Genomic DNA, 15,072 nt, shown 5'->3' on the forward strand with positions numbered 1-15,072 from the left:
CTTGATCTCTGAACCCCCAAAAACACCTCAGCATCCTTTCTCCGTTTAATCTTTGTCTCCTTTTCAGCCACTCAGCCAATCCCTCGTTGCTCCGTCCTCCCATCAGCCAATCCCTCGCTGCTCCGTCCTCACATCAGCCACTCAGCCGTCCTCACATCAGCCACGTCGGTGCGCAGGGACAAATGAGCTAAACAAGCTAGAGCTGATCACACCTTAAAACACCACACGCTCTCTCTGTGTGTGTGTGTGTGTGTGTGTGTGTGTGTGTGTGTGTGTGTTGTGTGTGTGTGTGTGTGTGTGTGTGTGTGTGTGTGTGTGTGTGTGTGTGTGTGTGTGTGTGTGTGTGTGTCTTATAATCTCTGACAAAAGCATTTGTAACAGTTGTATTTTGTTTGACATTTTCAACAGTGAAGAAGGGGTGAGAGTTGAGAGAATTAGTTATGTGATAATGATTATGTGTTTCCTGTGTTTTGATGCAGAAGCATTGTTTTTTTTTACTCTGCAGGTTATCTGTCTGGATCTCAGCTCAACTCAGCACAATACAACACAGTAAGATCAGCAAAATGAGTGTGGTTGTTATGTGAAGTAAAACACATGCTGGCCGAACCAGACAGCTCTCCAACCTTATTGATCTGAAACGATTATTATTCACAATGCTTTCGTGTGTGTGTGTGTGTGTGTGTCTGTGTGTGTGTGTGTGTGTGTGTGTGTGTGTGTGTGTGTGTGTGTGTGTGTGTGTGTGTGTGTGTGTGTGTGTGTGTGTGTGTGTGTGTGTGTGGAATGCTGTGTGTTAGCGCAATGAAGATTATCAACTTCCCCCTGTCATCTACAATGGATGATCATCTGCCAAAGTTTCATCTCACTAGCATGGATATCTTTTCTCTCTCTCTCTCTCTCTCTCTCTCTCTCTCTCTCTCTCTCTGTATCTCCCTCTCCCTCTCTCTGTATCTCTCCCTGTATCTCCCTCTCTCTCTCTCTGTATCTCCCTCTTTCTCTCTCTGTATCTCCCTCTCTCTCTCGCTCTGTACCTCCCTCTCTCACTTTCTATCTCTCTCTCTCTGTATCTCCCTCTCTCTCTGTATCTCCCTCTCCCTCTCTCTCTGTATCTCCCTCTGTATCTCTCTCTCTCTCTCTCTCTCTCTCTCTCTCTCTGTATCTCCCTCTCTCTCTCGCTCTGTATCTCTCTCTCTCTCTCTCTGTATCTCCCTCTCTCTGTATCTCTCTCTCTCTGTATCTCTCTGTATCTCTCTCTCTCTCTGTATCTGTCTCTCTCTCATGATATCCATTTTCAACATTATACGTAACACTGATTTTGATTATAGTTTTAATGGTCATATCAATGATGATGATGATGATGATGATGACAACTCACAACCACTCACCTCTCATTCATTATAAATCCTCTTCCAATTCTGTCTTTCTATTTCCAGCCTTTTATTTGACACGTAATTCTTTCCATCTGATGTTTACTTGCCCATCTTCTTTACGGTGTTGTCTTTCTGTTCTGTATCAAGCAGTGGTTCTATATCTGTGTGTTTGTCATACTGCACTGTGTGTCTGTCTCCCAGGTTTATGACCATAATGCATCACTGCCTGGTCTCTCTTTTATAGCCCGGGACTCATGACTGTAAAACATGCTCAGATAGCCGTCTGGATACATGCACACACACTCACGGGCGTTCTCACACACACTCACGGGCATTCTCACACACACTCTCTTTCTTACACACTCACTGTGAGATACTCACAAGTGAACCACATCCGATATTACAAAGCATACTGCAGATTACAGAATCACACATTATTGGCCATTTTATGTGCATTGTTTTTTTATTTAGTTACCAGTGAGTATAGATCTGAGGTCCATGTTGAGTTACCAGTGAGTATAAATCTGAGGTCCATGTTGAGTTACCAGTGAGTATAAATCTGAGGTCCATGTTGAGTTACCAGTGAGTATAAATCTGAGGTCCATGTTGAGTTACCAGTGAGTATAAATCTGAGGTCCATGTTGAGTTACCAGTGAGTATAGATCTGAGGTCCATGTTGAGTTACCAGTGAGTATAAATCTGAGGTCCATGTTGAGTTACCAGTGAGTATAAATCTGAGGTCCATGTTGAGTTACCAGTGAGTATAAATCTGAGGTCCATGTTGAGTTACCAGTGAGTATAGATCTGAGGTCCATGTTGAGTTACCAGTGAGTATAAATCTGAGGTCCATGTTGAATTACCAGTGAGTATAGATCTGAGGTCCATGTTGAGTTACCAGTGAGTATAAATCTGAGGTCCATGTTGAGTTACCAGTGAGTATAAATCTGAGGTCCATGTTGAATTACCAGTGAGTATGAACTCTGAGGTCCATGTTGAGTTACCAGTGAGTATAAATCTGAGGTCCATGTTGAGTTACCGGTGAGTATAGATCTGAGGTCCATGTTGAATTACCAGTGAGTATAAATCTGAGGTCCATGTTGAATTACCAGTGAGTATAAATCTGAGGTCCATGTTGAATTACCAGTGAATATAAACTCTGAGGTCCATGTTGAGTTACCAGTGAGTATAAACTCTGAGGTCCATGTTGAATTACCAGTGAGTATAAACTCTGAGGTCCATGTTGAGTTACCAGTGAGTATAAACTATCTGAGGTCCATGTTGAGTTACCAGTGAGTATAAACTCTGAGGTCCATGTTGAATTACCAGTGAGTATAAATCTGAGGTCCATGTTGAATTACCAGTGAATATAAACTCTGAGGTCCATGTTGAATTAACAGTGAGTATAAACTCTGAGGTCCATGTTGAGTTACCAGTGAGTATAAACTCTGAGGTCCATGTTGAATTACCAGTGAGTATAAATCTGAGGTCCATGTTGAATTACCAGTGAGTATAAACTCTGAGGTCCATGTTGAGTTACCAGTGAGTATAAACTCTGAGGTCCATGTTGAGTTACCAGTGAGTATAAACTATCTGAGGTCCATGTTGAGTTACCAGTGAGTATAAACTCTGAGGTCCATGTTGAATTACCAGTGAGTATAAACTATCTGAGGTCCATGTTGAGTTACCAGTGAGTATAAACTCTGAGGTCCATGTTGAATTACCAGTGAGTATAAACTCTGAGGTCCATGTTGAATTACCAGTGAGTATAAACTCTGAGGTCCATGTTGAATTACCAGTGAGTATAAATCTGAGGTCCATGTTGAATTACCAGTGAGTATAAACTCTGAGGTCCATGTTGAGTTACCAGTGAGTATAAACTCTGATGTCCATGTTGAATTACCAGTGAGTATAAACTCTGAGGTCCATGTTGAATTACCAGTGAGTATAAACTCTGAGGTCCATGTTGAATTACCAGTGAGTATAAATCTGAGGTCCATGTTGAATTACCAGTGAGTATAAACTCTGAGGTCCATGTTGAATTACCAGTGAGTATAAACTCTGAGGTCCATGTTGAATTACCAGTGAGTATAAACTCTGAGGTCCATGTTGAATTACCAGTGAGTATAAACTTTGAGGTCCATGTTGTTGTCTCATATTGTTCCTCTTACTTTGGGAAGATAGATTGCTTGTTTATGGTTCCACATAATACAGTATAGCTTAAAAAACATAAAGGAACAGATTTATGAAACGTTAGTAAGTGTTATAGTAAGTGTTATAGTAAGTGTTATAGTAAATGTTATAATGAATGGTATAGTGAATGTTATAGTGAATGTATTAGTGAATGTATTAGTGAATGTTAGTAAATGTCATAGTGAATGGTATAGTGAATCTTATAGTAAATGTTGTAGTAAATATTACAGTAAATATTATAGTGAATGTTAGTAATGTCATAGTAAATGTTATAGTAAATGTTATAGTAAATGTTGTAGTAAATATTACAGTAAATATTATAGTGAATGTTAGTAATGTCATAGTAAATGTTATAGTAAATGTTATAGTAAATGTAGTAAATATTACAGTAAATATTATAGTGAACGTTATAGTGAATGTTATGAGGGAATAAAACAGAGAAGCCAGAACGAACAGGGAAGTAACGTTTTTGATTTAATTTGGTTTTAGCTTTGGTTTGATCATCATTTATACATTTTTATAAATAACAGGAGAAGATGTTGCAAGCATAAGACCTTATTCAGGGGATCTGTCAGTCTGGCTCTGAAGGAGAGCTGTGATCACCTGATTGTTAGTGGTGAAGTCATACAATGACAAATCATTATCTTCCTGTAGCCCAGTGACTGAGTCAGTGTGTGATGGGACAGAGTGACAGGAAGCAATTTCAATTCAAACAGACTGTGAGAATGTAACAACGTGACTGAAAGGAAGGCCAGATCACTCCCTGTCTGCTGCTAGCTGGAAGGCTAATGTTCAAATGACATGTATCATGTGGAGATAACACACACACACACACACACACACACACACACACACACACACACACACACACACACACACACACACACACACACACACACACACACAAACCACACTCTTATCTTGCTCGCTGACACCATTTTGCTCTCTAACAATCTTGCTAATTATAATAGTTAATTAATTCTGTGGCGGTGTCTTCATCAGGAGACTAACAACCTACATTTTCATTAATTAGACCTTCAACCCTTCGATCCCTCTCTCCATCTCTCCGTCCCTCTCCATCAGCCCATTTCTCTCTCTCTCATCACCTCATCCCCTGTCTGCACAGTATATCTCCTCTCGACCGCTCTCTCTCTTTTTTCTCTCTCACGCCGTCCATCCTTCTCCCTCTCTCTGTTCAATGTCAGTGGTGTATTTTTACTACTGTCTCGTATGAGGTGGTAAACCTTCTGTGTGTGTGTCTGCTTGTATTCCATTAAAACCCTTTCTCACCATGTGAGTAGTGTCTAAATAACACCAGACGCCCCTCTCTGAGAAACTGCATTACCCATGAACCTCAGTGTGACCTGGATTGAGGTACAGAGGGACTACAGTATTGAGGCGATGGTTCACTCCCTCTACCACCAGAGATGACTAATGATAACCAACACTGGTTGTACATAGACCCATGCTACAGTACTGTTCCCTATCTCGATTCCACTGGAATAACAGTACTGTTCCCTATCTCCATTCCACTGGAATAACAGTACTGCTCCCTATCTCCATTCCACTGGAATAACAGTACTGTTCCCTATCTCCATTCCACTGGAATAACAGTACTGTTCCCTATCTCCATTCCACTGGAATAATTACCAAGTTATTCACAGCAAATGGGCCTTGATCCTTCCACAGGCTGTTCTGAATATGGTCCAACCATTACTGCCAACACTCCTGTTAGCTAGTTGTAAGGCAACAGATTGTGTACCATGATATTGATGATTAACCCTTGATAGACTGGTGTTGTTTAGAGACACTGATCTATCAAGGGCATCCTTCTGTCTTACTCCTTCCTCTCTATCAGTCTGTCACTGTAGGAAGTGTTAGACTGTTGGTTGGTGTTAGTCCATAGTGATGGTGGCAAAATGCCCCCCCCCCCCTTCTTCTCCCTCCATCACTTGCTCTCTCACTTTGTCTCTCTCCAGAGAGATGTAACCCAGATTTCAAAATGAATTGCTGCCTATTCCCCTCCCTCCCCCCTCTCTCTCTCTCCTCTCTCTCCTCTCTCTCTCTCTCTCTCTCTCTCTCTCTCCCTCTCTCCTCTCTCTCTCTCTCTCTCCCTCTCTCCTCTCTCTCTCTCCCTCTCTCCTCTCCTCTCTCTCTCTCCTATCCCGTCTTCCTCTTGGTAAAACAGAATCAATCTTGAAAAGAGAATTCCATCTCTCCATCTCTTCCCCCTCTTCACCCTGTGTGGGTTAACTTACCGGATACATAGCAGTCCACTCCTCCTCTGTCTTCTCTCGTTCTTCGAAAGCTTCAATCTCATCCCTTGTTATTTGCTATTTTTATGTAGGCAGCTCTTTTTCCCAGCTCTTCCTCCCTGCCACCACTTGCCTTTCTCTCTTTCCTTCACTTTTTCTTTTTTGTCGTGACCAGCGACAGGTTCAGAGCGATAGCAGGCTGCCTATCAAAGGAGGAGAGATAAAGAGAGGGGGAGAGGAAGAGGAGAAGCCTGCTCTTTGATCAAGTCTGTCAGCCCAAACAACCACAAATACAGGTAATGTCTCTCTCTTTCTCTTTGTTTCTCTCTCTCTCTCTTTTCCTCCTTCCACTTCTATGTCCACGCAGCTTTCCACTCTGTTCCTTATGTGTTGAGGATTTCCCTTTTTTCTTGTTTGTTCTGTTTCTGTGTTCTTTCAGCCCTCCCTATCTCTGGTATTCACCCATTGGATCGATTTCCTCCATCTTCCGGTGTGCCATAATCATTTCAACAGGTCCTGTTTGCTATGCTGTACGCTCTCGGCTTATTTACTAATTCATTCAATCTCTGTTGTGATTTCATTTATCATCTAGCAGACAACTACTCCTCTTCTCTCAGTTAAATATTTCACATTGCTATAGTTTTTCTTTCCTCACTTTTGACTCATATAAACTGTGCATGAGAATACATTCCAAACTTTTATGGAGAAATTAACACAATATCAAATCAGGACAAAGAGGAAGGAGACAAGGACAGAGATGGTACCAGTTCTAATATTGGAGGGGGGGGGGGGGGGGGGGGGGGGGGGTGCAACAGGAGGTGCAGTTGACATGCGAAAAGGGTGTTTGGTTGTCAGGGCAACCCAGGGTGTTTGGTTGTCAGGGGGATGTGGGAGGTTGCAGTTGGCATGGCGTGGCGATGAGGATAGATTGGGTGAGAGAGAAAGTGAGTGAGTATGAAGTGGGACATATGTGGGACACAGTGTGAATTTCACTAATCGTTCTGTGTCTCTGGGTCTCTGAGGAGAGCTCTGTCTCAATGTGTGAATTAACCTCTCTCCTTTTTATACATTCCCTCTCCCTCCATCTCCCTCTGCTCATCCCTCTGTCCCCTGTCTGGGTCCTTTTATACTCTCTCTCTCTCCCTCTGCTCATCCCTCTCTTCCCTGTTTGTGTCATGTAATATTTTCTCTATCCCTTCACCTCTCCCCTACTCCCTCTTATTACTATCCACCCCTCTCATCTCCATCTGTCCTCTACCCTCCTCTCTCTCCCTCTTTCCATGTCTCTCCTCTGTAACACTCAACCCTCTTTTTCTCCATCGTCTCATCCCTCCTCTCCATCACCTCTCCTTTCCCCTCTCCTTCCATCCCTCCAGGCAGCATGTCTACTCCCGTGTCCCCGTCCCCCTCCCTCTCCCCCCTGACCCTGGCTTCCCCCGTGGCCACTCCCTCTCCCCTGCCCTCCCCCCTTTCCCCCCCTCCCAGGGTGCCAGTGTTCCAGAGGAAGGGGGCGCTGAAACACAAGAGGATCATCGAGGTCAAGGACCACCAGTTCACCGCTCGCTTCTTCAAACAGCCCACCTTCTGCAGCCACTGCACTGACTTCATCTGGTAAATACACACACACACAGCGGAATACACACACACACAGCTAAATACACACACAGCTAAATACACACATACACAGCTAAATACACACACACACAGCTAAATACACACACAGCTAAATACACACACACACAGCTAAATACACACACACACAGCTAAATACACACACACGCACACAGCTAAATACACACAGCTAAATACACACACACACACAGCTAAATACACACACAGCTAAATACACACACAGCTAAATACACACACACACACACACACACACACACACACACACACACACACACACACACACACACACACACACACACACACACACAGCTAAATACACACACAGCTAAATACACACACAGCTAAATACACACACACAGCTAAATACACACACAGCTAAATACACACACAGCTAAATACACACACACACACACACAGCTAAATACACACACAGCTAAATACACACACAGCTAAATACACACACACAGCTAAATACACACACAGCTAAATACACACACAGCTAAATACACACACACACACACACACACACACAGCTAAATACACACACAGCTAAATACACACACAGCTAAATACGCACACAGCTAAATACACACAACAGAAAACATGTTTCATTAGTTCCCAGCTCGCCTCTGCAAACATCCAAACTGCAGCCCCTGCACAGCCTTCACCTGGTAACACACGCACACACACACGCACGCACGCACGCACGCACGCACCACACACACACACACACACACATATTATGAATCTGCAGAAACCCACACTTACACAAACACTCCAGGTCTCTATAGTTCACTGACCACCTCTTCAAACTTCCCACTAACTCTAAAACTGCAGCCACTGCACCAACTTCACCTGGTAAAACACACACACACCATTAGAATGTGCAGTGTGTGTACACAGACACAAAACACACACAGTAACACACATGTTCATGCTCACACAGTCACCATACATGACCCAAGACTGGTTGGAAGCCCAGTAGCATGTACAGTAAGCTCATTCTGGCAGACACAGCCAAAGCAGGCCAGTGTAGAATCTGTGTGTGCTCGTCTCTGTGCGTGGATGTGTGTGTGGACATATGGTGGAGAGGGTAGGCTGAGTGCAGGCCTCTCCTCTAGCCAACAGCCTCTGGGAAGTTTGCAGTATATTTCGGTGAATGACTGTCAAAGTTACATTATGATTATTTAACAAAGGAGAAAAGATAGATATGGTAGCGCTCTCTTAGATTTAGGTTTGGTCGTTTAAAAATACACATCACAAAAATACCATAGCACTCCAGACAGCAGTCTTACACACGAGTTACAGGCATCTCTCCATCTCTCCATCTCTCCCTTTCTCCCTGTGGAGATTCTACTGGTTTCCTACAATAGACATGATAAAAGAGATAAGTACTACACAGTTCAAATCACATCCTCTAGGGGCTGTATGCTATTGACAACAAACACCAGGGGATTGAAAGGAGACTTTCTGTTGTCAATATTCTTCCTGCAGGGCCTTTGTCAAGACTTCACAAGGTCTCCTCTCCATTCCCCTGGTACAGGAATAGATCGCTACACATTCTCATATGACAGCCATTTATATGTGGTGGATGTATGGCTGAATAAATAGATATGTATCTTTAATATGATTCAGAGGGGTTCTGTTAAATGTGGAAGACACATTTCAGTTGGATGCATTGAGTTGTACAACTGACTAGGTATCCCCCTTTCCCTACTTTCCTAATATAATAGGATTCTCCAGATAGATGCTTTTGGCTTGTCTTCTGTCCTGTTATCCTATGACCATCAGGTGGTGCTGTTTGGCCTGTCTAATGTAGCTCTGCCTCTCTGGCACTCTCTGGTGGACAGTACAAAGAACTGTCATAGTACTGAACCACCTAGAGTGGTTTACACTCCTCGTCTCCTCTCCTTCATCTGTGCTGATATGGAAACACTGCAGAGGTGAAACCAATATGGCGGATGTCATTTCCCCTCCTTCACTAGGTCACAAGCCTGTCGCTGTCAGACAGTGCAGATGAAGGAGAGGAGATGAGAAGAGGAGATGAGAACTCTCTGTGACTATTGAGATGAACCTGGGGGGTACTTCAGTGTGATCCTCAAGGGCTCTCTCTCTGTAGGGTGTTGTTCTCCCACCTCTCTGCTGCTTACCTTTTAATCAGCAGCTGATTCACAACCAGGAAACTGGCTGAGTGGACTCTTTAGCCAATCAATGGCTTTAATTATTCAATTAAGATCTAAGGAGACAGGAAAGCAGAAGACTGTAACTCTGGAGGAGGAGGAGGAGGAAGAGGAGGAGGAGGAAAAGGAGGGGGAGGGGGAGGAGGAGGAGGAGGGGGAGGAGGAGGTGGAGGGAGGAGGGGGTGTATGCGTGTTTGGTGTGTGTGTGAGAGAGGCAATAACACCCCCCTCCCCCCTTCCTAGTTGACCTGATCAGCACTACAGTAAGTGTAGTAATCTATAGAGATGTCCTGCAGCGAACTCTCAGACATTCTCACTGTATTTCTGCTGTTTTATTCCATAAAAGCTGTCACCAGGACATGTATTTAACACAACACCCCCGTAATTCTGAGGGTTTCTGCTGACAAAGGCTTTATGGCCGAAGTGTGTCCTTGTCGGCTGCTGTTATTTGATCAAACAAAAGATGGAGCCATATCTATAATTGCAATAGCCATCTTGATTTGTTAACATTGGATTATTGGTGGGTTACAGCACTGCACCAAATGATGCATGTCTTTCTGTTCAGGCCCATCTGCTTATCTTCCACTGAGCAGGCCAGTCCTTTCAGTTGTGTGGTATGTAAGATCAGTGATGGTTTCTGTGTTGTGTTATGGTTTGTTCCACACAGGGGAATTGGAAAGCAGGGATTTCAATGTCAAGGTAAGGATTATTGGATCATAAGTTACCATTAATCATCCGATCATTACCATTTTTTTTATTACACATTTTACAAATGCATTTGTCCAAAGACGTTAACAGCAATTATAGGCCTTAACCCCTAAGAGCAAGTCAAGGCAATACTATCATTGATGAAGGAATATTTTATCTTGGTATTGATTGATGCATTGTGTTTTTGACATTGAACCACTAGTGAATAATCTTGATCACAATGACATTCAGCAGTTTGTTTTTTTATTTGACAAAGACTAGAACACACACATTTTCCACATTATTCTTGGAATCAGATGAGTTTTTTATAAACAGGGATGAAATGGATTTGGATGTAGTAATGTGTTGATTGTCTTTCTGCTCTGTGTTTTGTGGCAGTGTGCAGTTTCTCTGTCCACAAGCGATGTCACGAGTATGTAACGTTCACCTGTCCTGGAGCCCCCACTGCTCCTACAGAAGTGAGTCTATCTTCCACCTACTCCCAGCTTTTACACTCACCTTCCTTCCTTCCTTCCTTCCTTCCTTCCTTCCTTCCTTCCTTCCTTCCTTCCTTCCTTCCTTCCTTCCTTCCTTCCTTCCTTCCTTCCTTCCTTCCTTCCTTCCTTCCTTCCTTCCTTCCTTCCTTCCTTCCTTCCCTCCCTCCCTCCATCTATCATTCCACACAGCCACACACACACACACACACACACACACACACACACACACACACACACACACACACACACACACACACACACCTGTCCCTCTGTCATTCCTCCATTCCGCCTTTACTGTCATTCATCCTTATATAGATCGTTACATCTCTCCATCCATTCATCCTTCCACTCCACACTTCCCCTTTTCAGGCTACTCCCTCACTCCTCCCTTTCTCCCGCCAATCCATCAAGAGAGAGGAAGAGAAAGAGAGAGAATGACAGGGAGAAGATAAAACAAAGAGGAGGGAGGAGGAGTGGGGAATCCAGGTTGAAAGGGGGAGGAAGAGAGAGAGGAAGACTGAAAGCCATGAGCAGAGGTAGAGAGGGTGAACAGATTGCTCCCTCTGTCTCTCTTTGGGATTTCAAAGAGATTTGTCTTTTTTCAGACTTTTATCTGCCAGCTAAATAAACTGGATCAGAAATTAGGTCAAGGAGAGAGAGGGAGAGTGTGTACACAAATGAGTGTATGTGTCACAATCGTCTAAAGGATTAGACCAAAGCGCAGCGTGTTGATTGCTCATCTTCTTACTTTATTTCGAGAGAACACTCAAACAAAATAAACAAACAACAAACAGTTCCGTAAGGCACACAGGCTATACAGAAAACAACCACCCACAACCCACAGGAAAAAACAGGCTGCCTAAGTATGGCTTCCAATCAGAGACAACGAAAGACACCTGCCTCTGATTGGAAACCATACTCGGCCACACAAAGAAAAACGAACATAGAAAATGAAAACTAGAACATATCCCCTGGAAACAAACAAACCCCAAAACACACAAAAACAACACCCCCTGCCACACCCTGATCAACTACAATGACAAATGACCCCTTTACTGGTCAGGACGTGGCAGTATGTGTGTGTGTGTGTGTGTGTGTGTGTGTGTGTGTGTGTGTGTGTGTGTGTGTGTGTGTGTGTGTGTGTGTGTGTGTGTGTGTGTGTGTGTGTGTGTGTGTGTGTGTGTGTGTGTGTGTGTGTGTGTGTGTGTGTGTGTGTGTGTGTGCGGGGGAGAACGATTGACAGGGAGGAATTGGGAGGAAGAGCTTGGCTCAGAAACTGCCTGATGGAGAGAGAGCGAGAGTTGGCAGAGAATGAAAGAGGTGGGGGGTGTTCTCAAAGTAAAGCTCAAAGGGTGTGAGATGGGGTTTGGGGAGTAGAGAGGATGAGGAGAGGAAGACAGACAGTTAGAGAGGAAGGGGATGTGGATGGGGAAGAAACTGATAAGCTGAAAAGCAGATAGAGATGATTCAGACTTCTCCACACACACCCTTCGCCAGGAACACATTCTATTAACATATCGAACTCTCTTCCCAGCAGAGAAATGTAATTGGTTGCCATGAATATACCACTCTCAATCTCTCCCTCATTTCTCCTCGTTTCCCCCCGTTTATCACAACACATAAACATGGGGATGTTCCTCTCTCAATGACTTACTACTCTCATGTCTGTCTGTCTGTCTGTCTGTCTGTCTGTCTGTCTGTCTGTCTGTCTGTCTGTCTGTCTGTCTGTCTGTCTGTCTGTCTGTCTGTCTGTCTGTCTGTCTGTCTCTCTCTCTGTCTCTCTCTCTGTCTCTCTCTCTGTCTCTCTCTCTCTCTCTCTCTCTCTCTCTCTCTCTCTCTCTCTCAGGACTTGAAGAGTAAACACAGATTTAGACCTCAGACCTACACTTCTCCAACGTTCTGTGATCACTGTGGTTCTCTGCTCTATGGCCTTATCCAACAGGGCATGAAATGCTCCTGTAAGTAACCAGACGTTTTGTTTCAAGTTTTATTTGCCAAAATGCTCACTTGCAGGTTCCTTCTGGCCAAGGCAACAACAATAAGACATTATAAAAGATAAGAATACCAACATAAAGTAAATGGCTCAGTAGAATAGAATAAATGTTTTAGCATAAGTATAATACAGGAAGGCACAAGTTATAGTCCAATATTTACATGTGTTTTGGGGAAGGGGGGATTGGGGGGAAAGTGTTTAAATTGTGCAGTATTTGGCAATCATAATACAGTTTTTCTCAGTCGCTTTGGTGCATTTCTTAGATCAAAAGTGCCATTCTTGATACTACTTGTACAAATTCCAAATCATCTAGTCACTTGTGCACATCATTAAAGCAATTTCTTATTCCTTTGAACAAATTGCAATTGCTTTTGTACATATTGCAATTGATAATGTACAAGTGTCAGCTTTTTTCCACATTTTCAATTGCTCATGTCATGTTGATCAAAATATAGTAGATGGTTCTCTGTTGAATAGTCTTACCCCTCAAAACATCTAGGCATTAGTTCCTTGCATAAGCCATTACATGCAAAATTGTTGAACTATTTGTCATAAACTGTCAAGCATAGTTTTACACATTTCTATTAGACCTTTTGTACAAAAACGTGAATTGATGAATGGTGCAGGTGAAATTGACCCTCACTCATGAAGGAATGTAAAGTGTTAGTTCAACCAACAATCAACCAGTTGTCAAATGTGCATCTCATGAAGAATCAATTGGCAAGCATATATAGACAGACCACAACACAGAGTTGCAATTTTCCAATAATGGATGGACCAGGAAACGAACAGGGTCAACAGCCAAGAGGAGGAAGAAGAGGAGCAAGGATGCGTGGTGGAAGGCAAAACAGAGGAAGAGGCAGAAGAGGACATAGGCGCATATCTGATGACATAAGGGCCACTATTGTAGACCATGTTGTCAATCATGGCCTTACAATGGCTGAGGCGGGTCGAACGGTGCAGCCGAATATTGGGAGATCAACCGTGTCCTCAATAGTTCAAACGTTTCGAAGAGAGAACAGGTATGTCCACCAATGTACAGTGCACAGTTACTGTATATAAGCAGTATACTGTATACTTCCTACAATGCTTCATATTACAGTAGTCCACTTGTATTTCACAGCATACAGAAATATACTCTATACAGATACATACTGCACCTTACATGCACCCACCTGTATGTTTTACAGTAAAATGTGTGTTCGCATAGTTTTTGTCTATGTGAAAGTGTGCGATGCATCACTGCATTTTTCCCCACATAGGACTGCAAGATTACCTCAAACCGGTGGCAGAGGAAGCCTTTTCACACCTCAACAGGAGGAGGCTATTTGCACCATGGTCCGAGCAAACAATGCCATGAGACTCAGGGAAATACAAAGGACCATTATAGAAGACAACGATGTCTTTGAAAACATCCATACGGTTAGCATCTCAACCATCGACAGGGTGCTGCATAGAAACCAGATGAGTATGAAACAGCTGTACCGTGTACCATTCCAAAGGAATGAGGACAGAGTTAAGGAGCTACGGTACCAGTATGTACAGGTAAAACATATATCTATGTAACTACTTTACAGCAACATTTTATAGTGATACATAGTACAGTAAGCATAAACTGCACATATTTCCATTGCTGTGGAAGGAACATGCAATATATGTACATTTTATGTCACTCTTCCTTACCAAAACAAATTCAACTGTGTGTTCTGGGATATAGCGTATAATGGAGTTAGAATCAAGTGAACCCTCTCACAACTTTGTATACGTGGATGAGGCTGGCTTCAACCTGACCAAATGCAGAAGGCGGGGTCGGAATATCATCGGTCACAGAGCTACTGTGGATTTGCCAGGCCAACGGGGAGGAAATATCACCATGTGTGCTGCTATTTCGGAGCATGGTGTCCTAACCCATATCCCCCTTATAGGGCCATACAACACCCAGCATCTACTCAACTTTTTAGAGACTCTCTACAGGGCTCTCATCCCTGATGATGAGAGGGGTCTGTTTAGAGAGGATTTGCCAAAGTATGTGGTCATTTGTGATAATGTGAGTTTCCATCGATCAAACATCATAAGGCAATGGTTTGTGACCCACCCGAGGGTGCTCATAAAATTCCTCCCACCTTATTCACCATTCCTTAACCCAATTGAGGAGTTGTTTTCAGCATGGAGGTGGAAGGTGTACGATCGTCAGCCACACACACAGATGACCCTGCTGGCTGCAATGGATGCAGCATGTGAGGACATCACAGTAGACGCCTGCAGAGGATG

At 43.4% G+C, this 15,072-nt stretch overlaps 1 protein-coding gene across 1 annotated transcript in view; it reads left to right on the forward strand.

Annotated features, from left to right (window-relative positions):
- Window positions 1-5,722: 5,722 nt before the first annotated feature.
- Window positions 5,723-15,072, forward strand: part of prkcg (protein kinase C, gamma) — a 46,807-nt gene continuing 37,457 nt past the window's right edge. Inside the window, exons 1-5 of the mRNA XM_082960721.1 lie at window positions 5,723-6,108; window positions 7,189-7,423; window positions 10,292-10,323; window positions 10,711-10,790; window positions 12,655-12,766. Of these exons, the coding sequence (XP_082816847.1) occupies window positions 7,194-7,423; window positions 10,292-10,323; window positions 10,711-10,790; window positions 12,655-12,766 (454 nt within the window). The 5' untranslated portion in view covers window positions 5,723-6,108; window positions 7,189-7,193. The remainder of the gene's footprint in view (window positions 6,109-7,188; window positions 7,424-10,291; window positions 10,324-10,710; window positions 10,791-12,654; window positions 12,767-15,072) is intronic.

Source organism: Salmo salar, chromosome 02 (genome assembly GCF_965601325.2).
Source record: "Salmo salar chromosome 02, fSalSal1, whole genome shotgun sequence".
Taxonomy (NCBI): domain Eukaryota; kingdom Metazoa; phylum Chordata; class Actinopteri; order Salmoniformes; family Salmonidae; genus Salmo; species Salmo salar.